Genomic DNA, 23,829 nt, shown 5'->3' with positions numbered 1-23,829 from the left:
ATTGCACATTAAGGACAAATCTTTAAACTGCAGGACAGGTCCACCATGTCAGCAAGGAGCTCAACACTCTCCTCTAACATGCATTTACCTGAGGAACTTTAGTAGGCCTACTGTGAGATCTGAATAAATGTTTGCAGTCTTGGTAAAACTTCAATTCCCACTGCACAGACTTATCTGAAATCTGAATCATAGCCAAAGAGTGGTGTCATGGTCAGATATTTAAATAATTTGAATTGACAGTTGTTGGGTTTTTTTACCTCAGCTCTTTGATCACAAAGCTGTATTTCACCCATCTTACTGAATGTGGCCACATTGGTAAAAAGACGCTTCTATAAAACTCAGACACGCTCTGGTGCACAAGGGCCCGACGGGCGGTCAAAACACAGAACTCCAGAGAGGTCATTCTCATCTCTGTTCAAAAATCCTCTAGCTTGTCAACTTTGAAGTCCTAGTGTTGTGCAGCCAGGGCAGCCTCCGAGGACTGCCACTTGAACACAGACAATCACACAGAGTGGCTAAGTTTGTGCCGACTTTCTGATCTCGGCGACCCGCTGAGAGGCGATCGCCATTGATTTCCTCCGCTGTGCGGCCGAGAGGGCAGCCTCTGTGCCGGCATGGTAACTGTCCTGTGAATCCTCGCTCTGGGACTTGGTGCTGTCCTGGGAGTCCAGCTTGTGCCTCAGGGCCCGGCACTGCTCTTCTTTCAGCTCCTGATAGGAGCGGGAGAAGGTGTGAAAGATGGATGTGACGGGGAATGCCATGAGCAGGATGCCGCTCAGGATGCTGGTCAGAGCCACCATCTGGCCGGGGATGCTCCTTGGCACCATGTCTCCGTACCCCACCGTGGTCATGGAGATGACCGCCCACCAGTAGCTGCCGGGGATGCTGGTGAACTCCTGCTTGGCGCCCAGCTCGCTCTCCGCCAGGAACACCAGCGGGGAGAAGAGGGCCATGGCCACGCAAAGGAAGAGCAGCAGCAGGCCAAACTCGCGCGTGCAACGCCTCACAGTCAGCCCCAGCGTCTGCAGGCCCAAGGAGTGGCGTGCCAGGCGCATCACGTAAAATATACGCAGGGCCCGCAGCACGCGCAGGACCAGGCCCACTTTCTCCAGGTAGTTTTTCTCCGAGCCCTTGGGCTTGTCTGCCGAAAGAGAGTCCACGATGAGGGTGATGTAGTAGGGCAAAATGGCCACCACGTCGATGAGATTGAGAGGCGTGCGCAGGAACTTGGTCTTGCTCGGCGCCTGGATGAAGCGCAGCAGGAACTCCAGAGAGAACCAGGCCACACACACCGTCTCCAACACGAAGATGTTGTAGCACTTCTGGGAGCACTCCCCCTGATGAAATAAAAAAAATACAAAAAAACAGTTTAAAGACAGACTCTGCTATTATTGAACAGTACATTTATGTATGTGGCATACTGATATGAAGAGGAAAGGACTGTTGATTATGCCTTTTATTTAAGGATGATAACAAAAAGGCACAGCGCACAGAAATCAAGAATATCTTGTTTGATCAGCAGGTTCAGTGTTTCTTTGATCTCAAAACCAGAGAGCTGATACTTTTGTTATTCATGTCGTGGTTTGAGAACTAAAAAAGAAGAAAGAAAAAAAAGCTTCTGTGATGATTTCTTGAATAATAAATCAGTAGGGGCAAATAATCAAACGACCAGGCTATGTACGTTTTTCTAATTAACTTACCGTAATTGAAAGGATCTCCTTACTGCAAGCAGATAAGGTAAAGGTCTGTAACATTATATTATCATTATCTTTATGGGTTATTTAATTAACTTGCTGGCAAGTTGAAATATTTTCACTTTTGGTGATCCATTTTGATGGACTGTGAAGCAGTGTGTCTGTCTGCGTGTGAACCAAATAACAGATGGGTGAACTGTGAATCATGTAACTTGGTAGAAATGATCAGTAGACTGCACTGAATAATATAAATCATTTAAGATCTAAATTATATAATCACTATCATATCTCAGGGCCAGAGATATATAGAACAAGTGGTGCTGTTAAGACAGGGGTTTCACCCCCACGAGCAACAACATACTAACTAGCAGATCTAAAAGCTCACAACACTGGTTGAATGATGAATTACAAAGTAAGTTCGGTCAGATAACCGGACACCACTGCGGGGGTCCTAACCTAAGTAATCAGCAATGGAGCCTTGAGCAATTTTACAGGCAGAAGTCGAAGCATCCTGGTTTAAGTTCTAACCGGACACCACTGCGGGGGTCCTAACCTAAGTAATCAGCAATAGAGCCTTGAGCTATTTTATATGGTCACGAAAAGAATTAACCAATATTTATTATAGAATGAGAATACTGTACAAGTGTGCATATAATATTTTATCTTGGCGTTCGGCTCTGCTACATTTTTCTCCCTGCTCGGCACAATCAAACACCATCATTAAACATTAAGAGCAGGGAGATAGATATACAATAACAACCCATCGGAACATAAATAACAGAGACCACCGGTGGTGCTGGCAGTGTTGATTTCGTAGACTAAAACTTTTTTCACTGACAAAAACTTTTGGAAACTAAATGAAAACTAAGCTATGGTGACTAAAACTAAGACTAAATGTAGGCCTACTGACAATTTCATCAACAAATAAAAACTAGACTAAAATGTTAGGAAGGGACTAGTGGATAAGAGATCCAGTATAAGTCGGTCATTACGATGGCATCAAGGCCTGCCGAAACACATTTTGTTCGACTAAATCAACTGTAGATTTAGTCGACTAAAATCTCATGACATTTAGCCGACTGAAACTAAACTAACACTAACACATTCCAGGTGACTAAAATGTGACTAAAACAACACTGGTGCTGGGGTGGTGGTGGGAGCAAACATCACATAACAACAACCAAGACAACAACCAGGAAACATATGCAGGAGGAAGGCGCAGGAAGCCTTTCTCTGCCCCACCTCTCTCCCTGTGTTTTAGGATCCAAGATGGCCGCAGCACCAGAAGGGAGTGGCCTTACTGGGCTGCGTTCACAAATTCAAGACACCTGTCTTGCGTTTGTCTTGTTTGTGTTTGTTTCTGTGTTTAATGGCCACTCCAATGCATTTCCAGTGGAACCCCATATGGTTTGACCAAACATTTTGTTTGATGGGGGGAGGGGGGCAGAACACATCCATCAAAGCTGTGTTCAGACACAAGTCAGGTGTCAGACACAAGGCAAGTGTCTTGAATGCAGCCCAGTAAGGTCATATGTCGACCCCGCCCGCTCACCTCTGCCCCACCCCCTCCTGGTGCTGTGGCCATCTTGGATCCTAAAACACAGGGAGAGAGGAGGGGCCGAGAAAGGCCCTTATAGAGGGTATGCGCGTGACATCATCATCAAACCAGGAAGTTATGCAGGAACGCCTACTGAGTGGCAAAAAACTACTTTCTGGCCTTGACAACCCATTCATCCACACAGAAAAGTCATATCTGATTGCATTAAACAACATTAAACAATGTTAAACTCACTTTGCCTGTTGCTTTGCCACTCGATTTGCCACTCGATGTGCCATTCACTTTAAGCATGCGCATACCCTCTATTGGTCAGCTGACTGCCACATCAGCGAATGACATGTGGGTCTTGCACACACTGAATACACCCACATAGAATGCAGCATATAACGCCTTGAATATATGTATGCGCCCTTGAGCACTGCATGAAACCCCTCGAGTATATCTGACTGAACTAACTCCGCAAGCTACGTATCATTAATATGAATCAATTTGAGCTGTTGAGGTGTTAAAGATGTGCAGTCTGGTGTTGTTTTTTCTCTAATCCTATAACCACTTTTTCTCTAATCTAATCTCACCTGAGGGCGAGAAGTCGCGCTGAAACAACAGGTCTGGAAATGCCCATATATGGACCTTTTTTGGTCCATATATGCTAGCGCCCCTCCAAAATATATATATATAGCCCCTACAAAATATATTCAGCTATTGTGTAGATTTTTGTCCTACACAAACATTACATTCCCATTGACAATGAATTGAGAATTTACGTCATGTAGACGAGAAAATCAGCATTTTTGTGTGGCATGCATTTCCAACTTGCATCGTTCCAAGTAGACCAGTGCCCAATGGGCTCTAGTATTATTGATTTCTTAACTCATCCCTACTATATTAGTAGTTCAGCCAAGGAGATCATGTGATAGCTGCTGTAGTCCTAATGAAGTGAGAGTTAGATTGTGATTAACGGTATATTCCCCTGGGCTATAGAACCCGCTAAATCAATCAACCATCTTCCAATAAAGACATTTAAATAGGCAAAAATGGATAAAAAAAAGTAGAGGAAAGCTATTTTCCTTCTTGGTTGAAAAGGCACTTTTCAAGAAAGTTGCATTGTGATGAAAAATAGCATTATCCTTGAGGACTGCAGGCAGATTTCTTTCCTTTCTAGTATAGCAGCAAAAAGGTTCCATTGACAGGAGCCAGGAGTGGAAATACAATTTAAATTCACCTGGGTCTCCACATCAAAACCGCAGCACAAGCCTTCTAAAAGCAAATGTGAGTTCTGTCCTGGCTGTGTCTTTGACTGTGATTTCACACCAAAACCACACAATTAAGCAATGGTTGTTTGAGGCATTTTTGAGTGGTGCAACCACTCCTATAGACAGCTATGTGTGTCCCTGGGTCTGTCTCTGGGTCCCTGGGTCCCTGGGTCTGTCTGTCCAAGCACGAAAATAGCGTTATAGCATTTGTTCACCACCAAGTGTCACTGTTGCACAGCCTAACACACAGACACAGAGACACACAGGCCAGGGAGGAGGGCTTGTACAGTACAGTACAGTACAGTACAGTACAGTACAGTACAGTACAGTACAGTACAGTACAGTACAGTACAGTACAGTACAGTACAGTACAGTACAGTACAGTACAGTACAGTACAGTACCACTCACTTCAGACGGGTCTGATTTTTTTTAACCTAACTGGACTATCAAATGAATGCTATTGCCGTATTTTGTTCATCTGAGTCATCAGGGCTTCATGGGTATATAGAAAATACTTTTTTTTGGGGGGGGGGGGTGAGCTACTGGTGGTTAATTGTTCTTAATGATTTGAGGGAAGAATTTGGAATTGCCTTGTAAATGTGCTACATAAACTTGGCTTGCCTTAAGTGCCAGAAAGAGTGGGACTCTGGGATGTATTCAGTTTATTTACCACTCTCGTTACGTTTCCCTCTAGGCACAACATGGAGAAGGAGAGTGGATGTGACAGTTGCTCTACCTTCCATATTGAGTTTCGAGGCGTTTCCCAGCTTCCACAGAACAACTATCCCTCTTGGCAACACAAGAATCTCATTACAGTGCCAAAGTGGACTTTCACAGACAACGGATGTGCAGATGGGTATCCTGTGGGGTTTAGAGCAAGATACTCGGTGCATTAGTGTGATTCTCGACCTTTTTAATTTCAAGGACCCCCAGTTTGATATGCATTAAGTAGGCCATGGATCCCCATACAAAGTGTTATCCCTGGGACCACAATAAGCTACAGAGAGTGTACAAATTGGACCATGTATACTGTACATGATGTCTATGTTCTTGTTTATGTATGTTTACTATGTTTTTAGAGTTTTTGAGGGGCGCTAGCCACTCCAATGCCTGGCTTTTGAAATGATGTCATATGGCATAGTCTATGGACTTTTAATGTTTGTTTAGGGCAGCAGATAAACAAATTGACAATGTAAGACATCATGTGGCCAATATAAATACATCTTGTGACTGATTTTGTTTTATTACAATGCATTCATGTCTCGTAACATAGTGGCAGTGAATCTGCAATGAATAAAAGTGACTGCCATACGTGTGCAGGCAAAAAGTCAGACGCCCACACTTCACACGAGTAAGATAATATTTGATAGCAGTCAACTTGTGACGGTATTGCCTTATTTCGCAACTGTCCCTTGAAATAAGGAATCGCCTCTTATTTGGAAAATAAAAGATGTGTCCGTTGTTGAGGGACACACTTTGGGCCCTATTTTGCATGTCTTAAGTGCCAGGTCATATGACTTACAGTAACTTAAGCCGAGGTGTGGTCAATGCCCTTTGGCTATTCTGAGTGGCCAAACAGCATTGACCACGCCTCCATGTCTTAAGTTAAGACCTGGTACTTAAAAGATGGAAAATAGGGCCCTTTGTTCCTTATTTTGGGGGCTCAATCAATGACACATCTTTCTAACAGCTCAGATACATAATACAATAATGCAGGTTGTTGTAACCACTTAAACTTATCAAACTTATCAAACTTCCCAACCACTTAAACTGAACATGAGTTGTCTCTGTACTTGGACTGCTTTTTTTCTGTCTACAGAAATAGCTAACGTATACATGTTGCGATGCCTATTTTTGGCAAATGTTCTCCCCAGAATATGAATGCTGGGATTCAAGTGGTTAATATAATATATAAGAACTGTACATATACACAGGTAGTTGGAAACCCTAGCAGTCACTTTCCCGGTGAAATAATTGCAAATGAGAGCTCTGTCATCTTGCTAGGGGGGAAACAACATGGTGCTTGCCAGTCCAAACTCTTTCAGAAAAGAAGAAGAAAAGCAATCATTTCAACATTCAGATGTCTTTTTCTATCAGTGGTTAGAAATAGTTTCCAGTGAAATCAAAGTGAGTGTGTAACACCATAAGATGATTCTGTTCATTTTTATCTTAGTCCACAATCAACAACTCAGGCACCCAGTTTAAAGCTGCAGTCCAGTTCTTATTTTCATGAATAAAATTGTATTTTAACCAATCGGTATAGAACTAGTATGTTAATAAAATTAAACTAGTACATGCAGTTGTTGAAGGTGGACTCCCATTTGAACCCCAGGATTCATATTCATATAACATCACAACGGGTCACATTGCGACAAGAGCTCTGTTAGAAAGCACAGAGATAACTCAGGCCCAGCTACTAAGTATCAGGTTTAAGTGGTTACTTACAACCCCAGATTCCAGCTATAAACTACAAAACTTGGACAGCTGTGAACTCTTTCGTCGAACCGGAAGTAGTAAACAATGGTTTGAGAATATAGCGTTAATCACAATCTAACTCTCACTTTATTAGGACTACAGCAGCTATCACATGATCTCCTTGGCTGAACTACTAGGGATGAGCTAAGAAATTAATAATACTAGAGCCCATTGGGCACTGGCCTACTTGGAACGATGCAAGATGGAAATGCATGCCACACCCAGTTATTATGTCTGTGTCCCTTTTATGCCATTATTATGCCCGTTTGTGTAGGACAAAAATGCCGATTTTCTCGTCTGCATGACGTACATTAATCAAACACGAGATTTCTCGTTTTGGCAAAGACGGTTGCGAGCACGAATCCCGAGATCTTGCGTGTGTGGCAATTATTGTGTTAAAAAGAAAATACATTTGGGAGCAAATGTGCCCATACTTAGGATTACAGGGTTAATGTGGTTAACTCTGATCCTCTTCCATAACATACAACATGTGTTTATTTCAAACAAAACATACTATATAGTTTCCCAAGCTATGTTTCAGAGCGCCCAAAGCACCATTACATTATGTATGGATCCAGCCAGAAGAAGATGGCAGAGAGACACCCGCTGGAGGGAAGAGAGAGAGTAGATTGAAGTCAAACCAGGTCTTTAATCCTCTCATGTCTGTCTGAAACCCCTTATCTTACTGTACCCTGTATACGATCAAAGCTTTGCCCTGTGTGTGTGTGTGTGTGTGTGTGTGTGTGTGTGTGTGTGTGTGTGTGTGTGTGTGTGTGTGTGTGTGTGTGTGTGAGTGCGTGCGTGCGTGCGTGCGTGCGTGCGTGCGTGCGTGCGTGCGTGCGTGCGTGCGTGCGTGCATGCGTGCGTGCGTGCGTGCGTGCGTGCGTGCGTCTGTGTGCATGTGTGTGTCTGAGAGAGAGAGACACTATAGAGAGACACTATACTGACACTTTAAATGTCTCATAACTGCCTCGGTTGAATTTCCAAACGGACATTATTATTTTATTATTTGTATTTATTTTTTGTCAGTGACCTTTTCCTTTGGCAGCTTCAAAGGATTTTGAAATGATTTCAATCACTAATACTAATTATGTTTGTTGAATTTATAGATTTTTCAATATACTGGTATAATAATTATAACTCACATACTCACAATCCAAGCCTGGCAGCTTTGTCAATGTCTATTTATTAGGTTTGGCTCGTTGTTGGAGGTGGCAGCACAACACTACTGCATGCTGGGACAGAAAACTTTAATTTTTCGCTGGTAGTCCACAAATATTAACCACATTAACCCAAGTATACACTGTATACTTGGGTTATTCTGGGGCGAACATTTGACAAAAATAGATGATCTACAAGCTTGTTGCGTATCATATGTAGGTCTCACATTAAGTGTTATACATCTTTTCATATTCTCATGATAACGTCATTTTTGCGTATTCTCCACACAACATAATGATATGACTCACGTTAACTATTGATAGATCAGTTCCCCTTTCATTCTCTCTCCAATTAATTCTCTCTACCGTGTCTCACTTCTCTTCTCACACATGGATATGTGAGATGTCGTGAATGTTGAGTCATACGAGCGCAAAATGGCACCTTCATGTTTTGCTCATTAGGGCATCCTCACCGCTCCAAAGGGGTGGGGTAATTACAGAGCAGGATTGGCTACAGCTTGGGGCAGTTTGCCCCAAGTGTACCGATATGGCCTTTAGGTTAATCAAATGCCTTTAGAAACAACTGGCAGTGAACCTTGGCTTGGATATTAAACTAAGCTTCTGCCATCGCCACAGGGGGGAGGCCTCGGCCATGGACGAAACACCAGAATGAAAAGGATAGAATTCGAGCGGAAATCTGCAGTTATCAAGGTTGCATGTAGCTGAACGGCCATATGCAAAAGTCAGAGGAACATGATGCTCTTCTAGTGTTAACATGGCAATAGCCTCGGAAACCCAGACGTTTTTATTTCCAGGGAGAAAAAAAAAGTCTGGGTCCGAGTCCACCTCAATTCGGCATAGAGTAGCGCAAACATCGCTCACTCTCTGCTGATTTCTGATCGTCTGCACCTTTGTTAAATTGACACACACGCACACATGTACACACACACACTCCTCTCTCTCTCTGTCGCTCTAAGTAATTAGTCTCATGTCGCGCAGCTGCGCATAGTTTCTCCCGGCGGATCCTGCCGGGAGCTGCCTATGCCATAAAAAGCATAGGTGAGTTCCAGGCTAACATGGTAATGACTCACACAAAGTTCTGCCTACACCGCTCCTCGTTTCTCTTCCGTCGTTCCTTACACTCTGAGCTCTAGCTGCACATTCATCATTACTGTGGGCCGTGGCGGTGGAGTCCTTTGGAAGGGCTGGGATTTATGCATGTGGATTAGGATGGATTGCAGAGGGCTCTAAAGAGGGAGCAGAGCTTCACAGTGTTCAGATCTACAGCCCTGGCCCTCATGGGGAGATGGATGGCAGGAGGCCACCGTTTGGAAAGTTCATTACGAGGAGGACAGAGTAAGGCGTTCACATTTTTAACTTTCCGAGGGGTGAAAATGCAGAAATTAACGTTAACACCTCTAACCCATTTTGACCTGGGAACGATTCTAAAAAATGTCTTCTACATCATGACAGTTTTCTGAAAAAGCTATGTTTCTGTGTCAGTGCCTCAGTGGTTCTTCGAGCTTGTAGATCTGCTATTTTTCAATAGCTAAAGCATAACACCATGCACCAAAAGGGGTTCCCGCCCAAAATGGGTTAAACCCCCAGTTATCCCGAGTGTTGAAGAGGGAACATGAAAAGTGTGTGTGCGTGCGTGCATGCACTGACTGACGGGCTGACGACGACCACAGATGGAGGCATGCCGCTTGCTCTTTTTATTATCTAAGCGTACACAAGCCCATTGTAATTGCCAGTATAGTAACGAACACCACTGGGTAAAGTTATATAATCAATCTCAGGTGGAATATCTTGATAGTTGCACAGTGTATAAACATTACTGAGTGCATTCTTTTTGCAAGTTTTGACTGTTTTTATGCAGTTTTTTGTTTTCTTTTGTAAGATGTATGTTTTCAGGATTTTGTTAGTTAGATTTTTGCTTTTCTGAATGTTAGTCTTCATTAGCTTTAATATTCATGTGGAAATAAAGTTTATTCAACTCAAAACATACCTGAACCATATATGGCACCACAGTAACAAAGATAGCATCGCAAATCTATTCCAGTACTTTGCCCTTATCACATGCATCATGCATGCCTTTGTGACAGGAACTCAATGTACTCTGGCCCATATACCTCACAGCTCAAGTTTCATATCTGAACTAGAAGAAGTGCCCCTCGGGGCACGGGTCTCTACCAGGATTGATATTTGGATAAAATCTGAAGGACTAATGTAAAAAAAATAGTGTTGCACATAAATGGGCCTCCTGGTGGTGCTCGAAAAGGCAGAATTGAAAAATGCAGGTCAGATGTTTTTCTTTAGGGAGTGAGCACACAACGTTTTTGTGCATACAAAGTTTTATGCAGATCAGTGCATGTAAAGACGTGACTTGGCCTGTTATAGCGCCACCATGAGGCTGATTTGAAAAATGTCAAGCGGCATTGCTTCCTCAGCCTAGTGGGAACATGCATGCACAGTTTCACTGCACTCGGGCCCTGCGTTCATGATTTGCAGCATTTTGTAACAAAACGGGCCAGTCCTGAAAACTTTGAATCTTAGCCAATCAGTGTAGAATTCTGAGAAATCCAACAGACTCGTCTTGATCACATGACTACAGAGATCATGCACCGATTTGCATGAGTTTTGGATGAAATCTGTGCGACTAATATAAACAAATGTGTTTTGCAGAAATTGCACACTGTGTTTGTGATTTGTGGCATTTTGTTCGACGAACCAATCATGCAAGCTTTGGAAGCCAATCAGGATGGAATATGGGAAATGGTGCAGATCTGTGTTGATCACATGACTATGGAGATAGTGTATAACGAATTGTGTGATGTATGGATTCAATGTGTACGAGTAATCTACAGAAATGTGTTTTGCCAAAATAGGCCTCATAGTGGCGCTATAACAGGCCGTTGTGGCAATCTTACATTCTGTTGCCAAAACTGTGTGGACACAAGTGGAGAGGTTGAAAAATAGCTGCATTGCAGAGCCTTTAGGGTGATTGTTCATATTGGAGCGTAGGTTTGTTGTTGTCCTCAGACAACTTACTTAAGACTCTTACTGGCCTACCTGTATTGCGCACTTAAACCTCTCCAATTGATCCAGAATGCCGCAGCTTGCTTGGTCTTCAACCAGCCAAAATTCTCACATGTCTCCCCCTTATCCGCTCCCTCCATTGGCTCCCGCTGCCTCCATTGGCTCCCACTGCCCGCACAGTGTACAAATTAAACTCTGATGCTGACCTTTAAAGCAACCGAAGGTATGGCACCCCCGATATCTTCAAAGCCTGATCGGACCTTACTTGGTTTATGAGGGTGCTGCCTGGCACATCATTTTGGAGTTTTGTATGTTGACATTATTATTGCAAGTTGTACGTGGGAGGATACAGTCTTGGCTGCCTTCCCGGATGAAAACACTCAATTGGTTATATTCATTCAATTATGTCTCCAGAACAGTAACAGTAAAAGCACACAGTATAGGCCAATGTATTAAAGTGTAGGAATGGATATCTGTTGAATCCTTATATTCATTAATTTAAATTGAGTCGTTCCATAAAGGAAGTATGTTGATGCGTGGCTATTAAACCCTCCTGCTAATGGATATTGTTCCCACATAAGAGAAGGATGCGTGGGTGACTGAACCGAAAGACCCAGTGTAATTATCAGTGGAAAAGCAAGTTGGACTGAAATCCATTCACGTGTTTAGCAACATAGTACTTCATTATTGTGCTCATCAACATTAGTGCAAATGAGGAAAGATTCAGGACATGAGCATGGAACATCACAATTTAGGCATATAGCAGAAGCTCGTATCCAGAGTGACTTCCAACTGCATTACATGCATGAACCCTATGAGTAGAGTGCGGATAAGAGTGTTTCAAACGAGGATACCAGGTAAACATCAGAATCTACCTAAAAAAGCAGCCATATCTGAATGGGTAGAGAGGCAGCCAGGGAACAAAAGGTCCCCGGTTATGTGTTGAGATATCCATGAGCAATTAAGACACTTAACACCGCAATATTCTGTTTGATTCCTCCCACTGAAGTGTAGCGGGAGAAATACGTGAGCTGTGGAAGATTTCTTTGGCTGTATCTTGTGGCATTTTTGCCATGAGCATATCAGTAAAGGTGGATATGCATCGCATCATAACTCCTGTATTGTGATACGTATTGCATCATGTATCACATTGTGACTCCTGTATTAGGATACTGCACAATTAATCGTACTGTATCACAACTCACAAGTCACTGTATAACTGCCAACACCTACAGTAGCTGAACAATGACACTTTATTTGTAAAAAATCACACCCGTGTGAACTGAGTGGTGTAAGGTCTTATATAGCCTGATCAGCTGTGGTCTGACGTAATGTCTGACGTAATGAAATCACACCCGTGTGAACTGGGTGACCATAGCAACTATGCTCATTTTTTGGTACGAACAGACAGACAGACAAACAGACAGACACGTAAACTAACAAAGCCAGTTGTAGGGTGGTTTACACCACTCAAAAAACAGAGAAGTGGGCGATTTGTTTCCTCTATGGCAGGGGTAGGCAACCTTAGGCACCAGTGCCAACATTGGCACAAAGGAGGGTGATCACTGGCACACTGGCAAATGTGTGAGAGTGTATTTTGGGTTTTAAAATAAACTATTTAAAAAAATGCAGTCAAATAAATGAAGTCCCTCACATTTGTGTGTAAATTACATCCTGCATTCTACATTCATTAAAACTGAACTCTGTTATTGCCCTGAGTCTATAATGATCATTATAACAACGTGAAAGGAAAAACTTTATATTTGTGGACAAGCAAAATATGTTGGAAACTTTCACGTGGTGTCATTAAAATTAATTAATGTTGATATGGCACACTGACGCTCTGGAAAATAAAAACATGACACTTTATTTAAAAAAGGTCGCAGACCCCTGATCTATGGCACGCTGAGGCTTCGTACACACCTTTCGGACACACAGATCTGTCCGACCGACCACTGATTACATTTTTATGATTTGATGCCTCCATGTCCCACAATGCTTTGCGGGATTTGGGCGGTGCGACGATAGGCGGAAATAGATGCACATATGTTCAGTGTAGTTTTCTTGACTGCAGCTAGCGGTAGGTTGTCGAGGCAGTAGAAGGTCCGGATCAAGGACCAAGGACCAAATATTTGCATTTTGATTTTGGTCCGTTTGGTGTTCGCACTGGACTTTGTAAAGCGTACCATGTAAACAAATGACACATGTTAAGCGAACCAAATAGTGGAAAAAAAAGAGAGCTCATTTTACGATGGAGGGAAAAAGAACATGAGGGGGTGCGGGAAATCACTGTAATTTTTGGGCGCAACCTTCAGTCACACAGAGAGAGGAGAACAGTAACATGAATCATGATTGCAGCAACAACTTGCAATTGCATTACTTCTTAATTATTTTATTAGCCAAATAAGACAACAGATGAACAGAGGAGCAGGTGTTTGAACAATAATGTGCTTGCTGCTGATGCATTTCCTCCATTGGCTCTTTATGCGTGCGGCCGTGCGCTAGAGCGAGACAGGATGATTTTAAATATTTCTCTGTCTGCGTCTCTCCCAGAGCTATAAAATATATCGGGTCTCTCCCCCCACATGTGCACACACACACACACACACACACACACACACACACACACACACACAATATTTTATGACAGATTCTGACAGAAAAAAGGAGGGGACACGACACGAGTTGAAAGAAACTCTCGCATGAAGGCTCATGCATCGCAGGCTTCGTCATAACTTTGCGTGGTGGCGGCGGCGCATGCTTAAAATAAACAGATCTACAAGCTTACATCGTGTACCATACCGTAAGTACCATTCGTGTCGATAACTTGTACATCTGTTATATTTGCGCATGTGAACCTCGTACGCTGCCATTACATTTCTACTCTAGGCTACTCATAGACATATATGCGTCTACTATTAAAATCAATAGTGATCCCCGTAAAAAATACATTATTTTAGAACTAATTATTAATGCAGCCTCACAACTGCCGAGGCCCGACGGCTATTTTGGCTATCGTCCTGTATTTCTGTATATAGAATAGAACTTAGTACCAGACTGAACTCACTCACTGGAGACAGCCGTGCGCAACTTGGACTCTCCAAGTTACGCACGGCCGTAGCCAAAAGAAGACATACAAACAAGCGATATAATAGTCTGTGTCACGTAACTCAGAAGACTACAGCCTAAATCCCACCCAGTGCTGTCAAGAACGGAAGTTCTCTCCTATTAGTTGGCGGTTAAAAACCACCCTTCTGTCCGATCTGAAGTCCCACCCTGTTCGTTGGCTGTTTTGACTACAAGGTGTCCGATGTGTTTGTTGTGCCCTCCGCCCCCACATCGGACAGGTTTGTCCGATCAAACGACGTGACTCCCATTGAAAATGAATTGGAGCAGCAATCAAATAGCAATCAGGCATCGCACACGGACCAAACATTTGTTCTTTAGGTGTGTACGCAGCCTGAGGCCTCATTCACATGTACCAAACACCAATCAAGCAATGTTTGGTCGTTTTTTTGTTTTTTTGGGCCACCACAATGCTTTTCCAATGGGAGTCACATGGTTTGATCAAACATTTGTGTTTGATCGCTGATTAATGATTGCTCCCCCCTCATCAAACAAAAATGTTTGGTCAAACCATGTGACTCCCATTGAAAATGAATTGGAGCAGCAATCAAAAAGCAATCAGGCATCACACACGGACCAAACATTTGTTGTGTAGGTGTGAACTAGGCCTAAGGCTGCGTACACACCTAAAGAACAAATGTTCGGTCCGTGTGCGATGCCTGATTGCTATTTGATTGCTGCTCCAATTCATTTTCAATGGGAGTCACGTCGTTTGATCGGACAAACCTGTCCGATGTGGGGGCGGAGGGCACAACAAACACACCGGACACCTTGTAGTCAAAACAGCCAACGAACAGGGTGGGACTTCAGATCGGACAGAAGGGTGTTTTTTAACCGCCAACTAATAGGAGAGAACTTCCGTTCTTGACAGCACTGGGTGGGGTTTAGGCTGTAGTCTTCTGAGTTACGTGACACAGACTATTATATCGCTTGTTTGTATGTCTTCTTTTGGCTACGGCCGTGCGTAACTTGGAGAGTCCAAGTTGCGCACGGCTGTCTCCAGTGATGAGTCCAGTCTGGTACTAAGTTCTATTCTATATACAGAAATACAGGACGATAGCCAAAATATCCGTCGGTTCACATGCGCAAATATAACAGATGTACAAGTTATCGACACGAATGGTACTTAAAGTATGGTACACGGTGTAAGCTTGTAGATCTGTTTATTTTAAGCATGCGCCACCGCCACCACGCAAAGTTATGACGCGCGCACATGTGGGGGGAGAGACCCGATATATTTTATAGCTCTATGGGAGAGACGCAGACAGAGAAATATTTAAAATCATCCTGTCTCGCTCTAGCGCACGGCCGCACGCATAAAGAGCCAATGGAGCAAATGTTAAATAAGCTACACAGGTGGTCCTAAATGATTAATTGATTACATCACTATAGCAAAAGACGTGATATAGGTCAACTGCAGCGGAGCTGTTCTGACTTGAAGCTTAACTGACCAGTACGGCTTGAAATGAAATGAAATGAAATCTATATTTACCCAGGGTATCTGGGCTAAGCTCAAGAACTTGTTTCCAGCCAGGCCCTGCTCATAGAACACATTTCATCGTAGTGGTTGATGCCTTGTTCAAGGGCATTTCAGCGGTGGTAATTTTAACGTGTCGGACGGCTGATTCGAACTGGGAACCTTCCGGTATCTAGACCGCGCTGCTATCCGTTCGGCCACCGCTGCCTTCAAGTTTAAACCATAAGATGACATGGAAATGCCCGTCGATTTGATGCGCAGAAATAACATAGGCCTATATCGAATCAGGTTAAGGTGCACACATAGAAGAAAAGTCATTTTTATCGGGATTCGGGGATACTTTGTTGTAGGCTATGCACCAGCAGCAAGCACATTATTGTTCAAACACCTGCTCCTCTGTTCATCTGTTGTCTTATTTGGCTAATAAAATAATTATTAAGAATGAATGCAATTTCAAGTTGTTGCTGCAATCATGATTCATGTTGCTGTTCTCTTCTCTCTGTGTGACTGAAGGTTGCGCCCAAAAATTGTAGACAGTGATTTCCCGCACCCCCTCATGTTATTTTTCCCTCCGTCGTAAAATGACCTCTTTTCTTTTTTTCACTATTTGGTTCGCTTAACATGTCCACGTGTCATTTGTTTACATATTTGGTACGCTTTACAAAGTCCAGTGTGAACACCAAACGGACCAAAATCAAAATGCAAATATTTGGTCCTTGGTCCTTGATCCGGACCTTCTAAGTGAACTTTGAGTGTGAAAAACGGCCTCGACAAACTACCGCTAGCTGCTGCAGTCAAGAAAACTACACTGAACATATGTGCATCTATTTCCGCGTATAGTAGCACCGCCCAAATCGCGCAAAGCATTGCGGGACATGGAGGCATCAAATCATAAAAATGTAATCAGTGGTCGGTCGGACAGATCAATGTGTCCGACAGGTGTGTACGAAGCCTGAGGCCTCATTCACACGTACCAAACACCAATCAAGCAATGTTTGGTCGTTTTTTTGTTTTTTTGGGCCACCACAATGCTTTTCCAATGGGAGTCACATGGTTTGATCAAACATTTGTGTTTGATTGCTGATTGCTGATTGCTGATTGCTCCCCCCTCATCAAACAAAAATGTTTGGTCAAACCATGTGACTCCCATTGAAAATGAATTGGAGCAGCAATCAAACAGCAATCAGACATCGCACACGGACCGAACATTTGTTGTGTAGGTGTGTACGAAGCCTAACACAATAGGGGAAATGTCCTTGTGATGAACTTGTGCAGACATTTGACTGAGAGCTCAATCAGCGCCTCATAGACAGCATGCAACAGGAGAGGAGTGCGTATCATGGCAGGAGACAAGACTCAGTGAGCTGGGTGCTCTCCTGGCTTTCATCGGCTTTGTCCTCCTGATTGATTTAATCTTTGAAGTTGGTTAACTCAGCAGTTCACCCCCCCCTGCTCCACTCATGCAGATCCTGTCTCTTTGATAGTGGGAGAAGCTACTCTACGTTGCGGGCCGTCTTCAATCATTGCTGGCTTCATGATCGTGAACGGGCTTGACACAAAGGCAATCTGGAAGCAGAACCCTTAGGTCTGTGAAGTGTCAGAAGCAAACTATGAAAAGACAGAGAAGCTTTATTTTAGTTTTTGCTCCACTTGTAAGCTATACTGACTGTCTGAGTGGCTGTAGTTAGTGGGATCAGGCTCCGAATTGAGTTAATTCACTGTCAAATAACTAAGCGTAACAATGCAAGATAGTGTGTGGCAATGTGCTATCAATTACAGACTAGACAATATGAATATCCAACTTCTATATACTTTTATACGCTAATGACACTGATAATTAAAGTTTGGTTGAGGGACTTGGGGAAAAGGCACATAAATCATTTTGTTGACAAAAGCTATAGTACACAATACACATACATGGTCAACTACACTTGCGGGCACACTTAATGCTGCCCGCAGGTTAATATTGGAATACTGATATATTATTGATTTCAGCTGTTACAATTCCAAACTTCAGTCTATATTATTAGAGTAACCGTTTGACCACTACCATTATTTAATCCCTCCGTCGCGTCCTGCCAGGGTTTTATCGCGCGTGACACTTACTTTGAAGAGCCAAATATCCGTAATCGCATTTTACTATGAAACCATTCCGTGTGTGTTGACGAAGCTGGTGCTTGTTCTCTCGGTCGGTGGTGGAAAAAGTGGACCGCGAGTATCACAGCGCCTGCTACAGGCCGTTGAAAACGCTTGTCTGGGACAAAGCGACCCCTGCAATGTCGCTTCTGGAGATAAAGCCGTCTGAAAACAGAGCAGGCAATGTAAGTGGATGCGCGCGCATCTTCAAAATGGCCGCGGCCATTGGCTCAGAAGCATAACAGAGCTAACGAACGGTAGCTTTTAATACGATCGTATTAAAACATGCATTAAATAACATCTGTTAAAACGGCTTTTCCGGGTGTGGCACGGTACGCTATTCTACGTGTCTATGTTCCTGGCGGGCCTCGTGTTAACTAGAGCGGTGCCCGTTGAAGCCTCTACAGCGGTGCACATTGGGCACTGGCCTACTTGGAACGATGCAAGTTGGAAATGAATGCCCCACCCAGACAGATGTTATGTCAGTGTCCCTTTTGTGCCCATATATGGAGTTCATTGTCAGGCATGCCCAAATATGGAGTCTATGCAGACGTCAGAATGATGTCAGAACAGGCCAGCTCCATATATGGACCATGGGCAGGGGCCCTGTCCAGAGCCCGGGCAGAGGCCTTCTTGGGGTGGTTCTAGAGTGACAACCCTGGGTCCGACTGACTCGACACCAGGCACTGCACGCATATATATATATATATATATATATATATATATATATATATATATATATATATATATATATATATATATATATATATATAAACAGATAGCTTCTCACATGCACATCCAGGTGGGGGAGGTGCTGGTAGGCAAGGTATAAATGCAGGCCAAAGAGAACTTCCCCAGGGAAAAGGAAGGGACCGCACACTCCAGAGACTCAGGACAAGATTAGTTATGGAGTGTGCGGTCCCTTCCTTTTCCCTGGGGAAGTTCTCTTTGGCCTGCATTTATACCTTGCCTACCAGCACCTCCCCCACCTGGATGTGCATGTGAGAAGCTAGAATTGAAGTAGAATTGTGAATGTAACTGTACAAGTGTCCATGACAAAGAAAATATATGATGTGGAGACAATAAGGACTGTTATTATCAATATGTCGGGGGCATATTTAAATGTGTGCAGGGTTGAGTATGTTGAATCTAGTTTGCATTACTACGATCTCTAATGGAGGATTTAGTTGACACAATGAAATAAAATTGCCGATAGTCAGTGTGGGCCAGACAGCCAGATTTGGGAAACTTTGTTAGCTTTGTTGGTAAAATGAGACTTTAGTGGTTGTTTTAGTCTCAGATCGGATACGTGCGTACGTGCGTGCGTGCGTGCGTGCGTGCGTGCGTGCATGCGTGCGTGTGTGCGTGTCCAGCTGAATGCTTGTTGACACTCGTTAATGTTACATGGATGTTAGGGTCTATCTGTCAATGTGGTTTAGAATAGACTGTCTTTGTTTGTTTGTTTGTTGTTATTATCCATGTCACTGGAAACATTTTCCATTTTCAGAGCTTGCTATTTACACAAACTCTGGCACAGTATGAATGTACAATACTAGTAGGATATAGGCCTGTAATTTGACTGTCTCCATTTCATAATTTCCATATTAGTGGCCAAATGGGATTAGGTTTGGATTAACAAAGTTCTACTTGAAAAGAAAGGGTTATGGCTTCATGGACACAATTTGCATAATCACCATGTTATGTAACAATAATGAGCTTATTTCATTTTTTTTTAGATGCAGGTCAAGTAAAAATAATGTAATTGGAAAACGTTTTCATCTGTGGGATTTAGCTAAATTGGAGTTGAAGATCAAACTTTGGATAGGAATAAAATTAGAATACATAAAATATAGTACATTCACCATATTGCATATTTTAAGTATAGTACATCTGGGAGAGCATGGATGTTACGGTACATATGTTACTGTAGAAGACACGGCGCATCAGCAGCACGGCAGAGATGAGTGAAAAATGGGATATTCATGTGAAAGCAGTGGGAGCGTATAGTTGTCCCAGAGCCATCTCCTCTGTCTCTGTCACCATGATGTATTATCAGACCCAGCCAGACAAGGGAGAAGTCACATCTGCATAATCTGCCTTCTTTCAGATGTAAAGCAACATAAGTAATGTATGTCGAACACTGTTCCATGTGAATGTGTTTCATGCGAATTCTGCAGTTCCCTTCCCACATGCCCCCCCCCCTCCTACATATGCCAACTTCAAACCTTCAAACCTTCAAAGTCCTTCGTCTTTCTAAATCTAATGCATGATGAGACCGCCATTTTTGTGTCATTTCATTATATTAATATTTTCAGTAATGTTGCATCAAGATTCTTGAAAATGTCCCTTTTTTACATTTTCACCTATAATGATGCCAAATAAATATAAAGTGGTTGGAAGGAGATGCAGCATTCACTGATAATATCGATGATAGGTTAAAAGCATGGAGCTGCAGAAATGTACAAATGCCTAGGAAGGTTGATACAAATGGACGTGTTTCAAGTTCAACCCAGCCATCAGCGCCATTGACCTTCAGCCATCACCAGCAATTGATGGCTGCTGATGATGACACTGATTAGCATTTCAGCCATCATTCGCAAAACACTGATCTGATGGCCGTTGATGAACACTGATGATGAACGTTGATGATTAACAACAAAAACTCACCCTCTCCTCCTCCTCTCTGATGTCGGGCATGGTGCTGATACATATCGTCACCGCAGTGATGGCCACGAACACCACCGACAGACAGGCGAAGATCTTCCCGGGGACACCCGAGTGAGGGTCATCCACCATGTCCCTCAGGTGCCGCATGCAGGTGGCCGTGCGGGTCTCCTCCGCCATCGCCTGCTCCTGCTCCTCGCAGGACTGCGGCGAGGTGCAGTCGGCCTCCTCCTCCTCCAGCCTCTGCTGCTCCTTGTACTCCTCCTGCCGGAAGCGAAGCTTCCTGAGACAGCACCACTCCAGCTTGTTCTCCTCCACCCCCCAGTAGAGCAGCTCCTCCTGGAAGGAGAGCGCGCACATCTCGCGCAGCAGCCGCAGCTTCCCCGCCGCCAGGAACGTGACGATGGTGCGGAAGGCCGAGGGGCTGCGGTCGAAGAAGTACTCGTTGCGGCTGCCGTCGTAGTCGTCGCACACGTCCATGATCTCCTGTTCGTTGCTGCAGCTACGCAGCTTTCCTAGCCGGGTCATGGGGAACTCGTCCAGCGTGGACCAGGGGATGCGGTACTTGATGCCCCCCACGTTGATGATGGCCACCCCATCCGGCACGCCCCCCAGCTCATCTCCCAGCTCCTGCGGCTGCTGCTGGTGGTGGTGGCGCAGGAGCTGGGCACGCTTGTAGAACTCGCCCTTCTTGGCGACCTCCTCCTGGGTGTTCCCCACGGGGTTGAAGTGGAAGGTAGTGAACTGGTTCTCGGTGCTGCCGGCCAGGAAGGCCACCTCCTGGTACATCCCTGCCTCTTTGTGGGTGGGGGGTCGGCCGGACCCCCGTCCTGCGCGCTGCAAGGGGAGGTGGCTTCACGGGGTGTGCGCAAGACGGCCCGGACCGTGACACCCATTCAGCAGCACAGCAGGTCTCTACAGGAGAGGAAAGAGTGTGATGAATCTGATTCAGCGCATTAGGAAGAAATAGAGGCCGCAACACTGGTAGAAAACTCAGCTCCACTGGTTTATTGACGTTTCGATCACTGGGATCTTCTTCAGGAAACCAGATCCCAGTGATCGAAACGTTGAATCAATAAACCAGTGCAGCTGAGTTTTCTACCAGTGTTGCGGACTCTATTTCTTCCTCTTGTACTGCCTTTTGTCCAGCACCATGGGCTAGAGTGGAGGTGCATGCTCTATATTACCTTTGATGATTCAGCGCATTCTCACACCCGTTGTGTCAAATGGGTGACAGGTGATTTGGGACAGGATTTGCCCAAGGCTGCACCCGTTTGACACAACCTGTGCGTCCCCTGTGTGTGTCAGACCGTGACGTGACCGGATGGGTCCTGTCCTGTCGCATGTTCTTCTGACAGTCTGTTTGCCTACCTTGTTTTAAAATGGACAAGTCATCCAATTACAATTTGGAAGTGAAAATGACACTTCCGCATTCCCCAGTTGGCGGGACAACCGGGAGCGTTAAATAATGACACAATAGGGGAGTCCCAATTAAGATTTTGCCTCAACTCTTCACCATAGTACGACTTGAGAGTGGGAATAAGAATGCACTGTATATGATTAGCTGCATGTGTGATCATTAAAATACCTCACAGACTGAATTTCAAAACATGCCAAGGTTAATAATCTATCAACTCGGACATGAATGGATGAACACATCCACATAAACAGAACCTGTGACTCATGAGGGTTTGCATTTTTTTCCGGGCAACTGTCAAAACAGTGTCAAAATACCTTTACTAAGGTTTCATTATGACCGAAACTCAGGGTGAGGCAAATTGATGTCAGCTTGCAGTCTGAGCCTCATGTGGGGGAATTAATTATGTTGTTTTCCTACTTAACGCATCACCAGACTCTGGAATTAAGCCGTTTTGTTTTGCAAAGTTTAGTCATCTGAAGTAAACTCATGGCAATTAATGAATTAGAGAGTGCAGACCTAATCTAGTCAAAGCACCAAAGTGAGTTTCAAAGTTGGTACACAACAAAGCAGAAATCCTCGTATTTGGGAATTAATTTATGTGAACATTTCTAGAAAAACTAAAACATAAAGATGAGAGACCCAAACTTACATTCTAACAATATTGTAAAGATATTGTTAGACTGTAATAACAAAACTAAATTGAATTGCTCAACTCAATATAAAATGCTGTTGGCATATATTTTACATTATTGATTTGTTTAAATTCATCGTATTGACGTTGGACCAGCTGTTTTGAAAAGTGTATTGATTTGGTGTGACTCGTGCGTGTCCCATCCTGCTTTGCATGCCAGCAGCCAAATCATTTCAGTGGCATCATCAGTATAAACATACAATGGCACTGCACAACAAACATAGCAAATTCAGTTTCACCATGTGGCGCGACCATACGAAAATAAAATAAAAAGGCAAAACAGCAAAATAACTGCCTAATGACACAACATGCTACCCAGAACAAGGTGCACTTAGGCATATACAAGACTTGACATGACATGACATTATTATTTCACCTCAGGATGTGATTTGGTTAGGTACAGTATGGTGGCAGACAGGGAAAATGAAGAGAGAGGGAGAGAGACAGATACGGATGGAGTGGGAGAGACAAAAAGATGGAAGAGGAATAGCGGTTGTGAGATGGACAGGAAAGAAATAAATGGTCAGAGTAGAGTGCGAGGTGTGTGTGTGTGTGTGTGTGTGTGTGTGTGTGTGTGTGTGTGTGTGTGTGTGTGAGAGAGAAGAGAGAGCAAGAGGGGTTGTTAGTGAGAAAGAAAGAAACTGTCAGATGGTTGGAATATGAGTGACAGACAGAGAACGAGAGAGAGAGAGAGAGAGAGAGAGAGAGAGAGAGAGAGAGAGAGAGGTGGGTTGAATAACTGAATGTATTTTACACCACTTCTGCCTGGCTGGCACAACAGGTCTTGTAGAAACCTGGGTGATTTCAATCTGGTTAAATGCTATTATATATCCACCCCCCTGACCTTTGTGAACAGGCTTAGTGAGGCACTCCTCATATCTCTTCGTATGACAACAATGCCACGGCAAACAAGATCTTCACATCTTCAAGAGCTCTAAATCAAATTAAGACTTTCTCTCTGAAGCCACGTTCTCCTTATCTGCTGTGACACGTCTGTGTTTTATTCAACATGTTACACTTACAGAGGGAAATTCTGATTGGTGAAACAGCATGAACAGAGGAGGCGTATTGGATTTGAACACTGCGACTGCAGCGAGTTTGCTTATAGCAGAGGTTCCCAAAGTGGGGTCCGGGT

The 23,829-nt window shown here is 43.8% G+C and overlaps 1 protein-coding gene across 1 annotated transcript; it reads right to left on the bottom strand.

Moving 5' to 3' along the window:
* Positions 1-454: 454 nt before the first annotated feature.
* kcng2 (potassium voltage-gated channel, subfamily G, member 2) lies at positions 455-21,372 on the bottom strand (the record flags this gene model as incomplete). The annotated part of the gene is made up of 2 exons (XM_079522263.1): positions 455-1,337; positions 20,587-21,372. 2 exons carry the CDS (start codon positions 21,370-21,372, stop codon positions 516-518), a joined length of 1,608 nt encoding a protein of 535 aa, XP_079378389.1. The 3' UTR covers positions 455-515.
* Between the last annotated feature and the right edge of the window lie 2,457 nt (positions 21,373-23,829).

This window comes from Electrona antarctica, assembly GCF_951216825.1.
Source record: "Electrona antarctica genome assembly, chromosome: 15".
NCBI classification, from domain to species: domain Eukaryota; kingdom Metazoa; phylum Chordata; class Actinopteri; order Myctophiformes; family Myctophidae; genus Electrona; species Electrona antarctica.
Note: the sequence above shows the minus strand (reverse complement) of the source record. Positions and strands in the feature narration are given on the sequence as shown.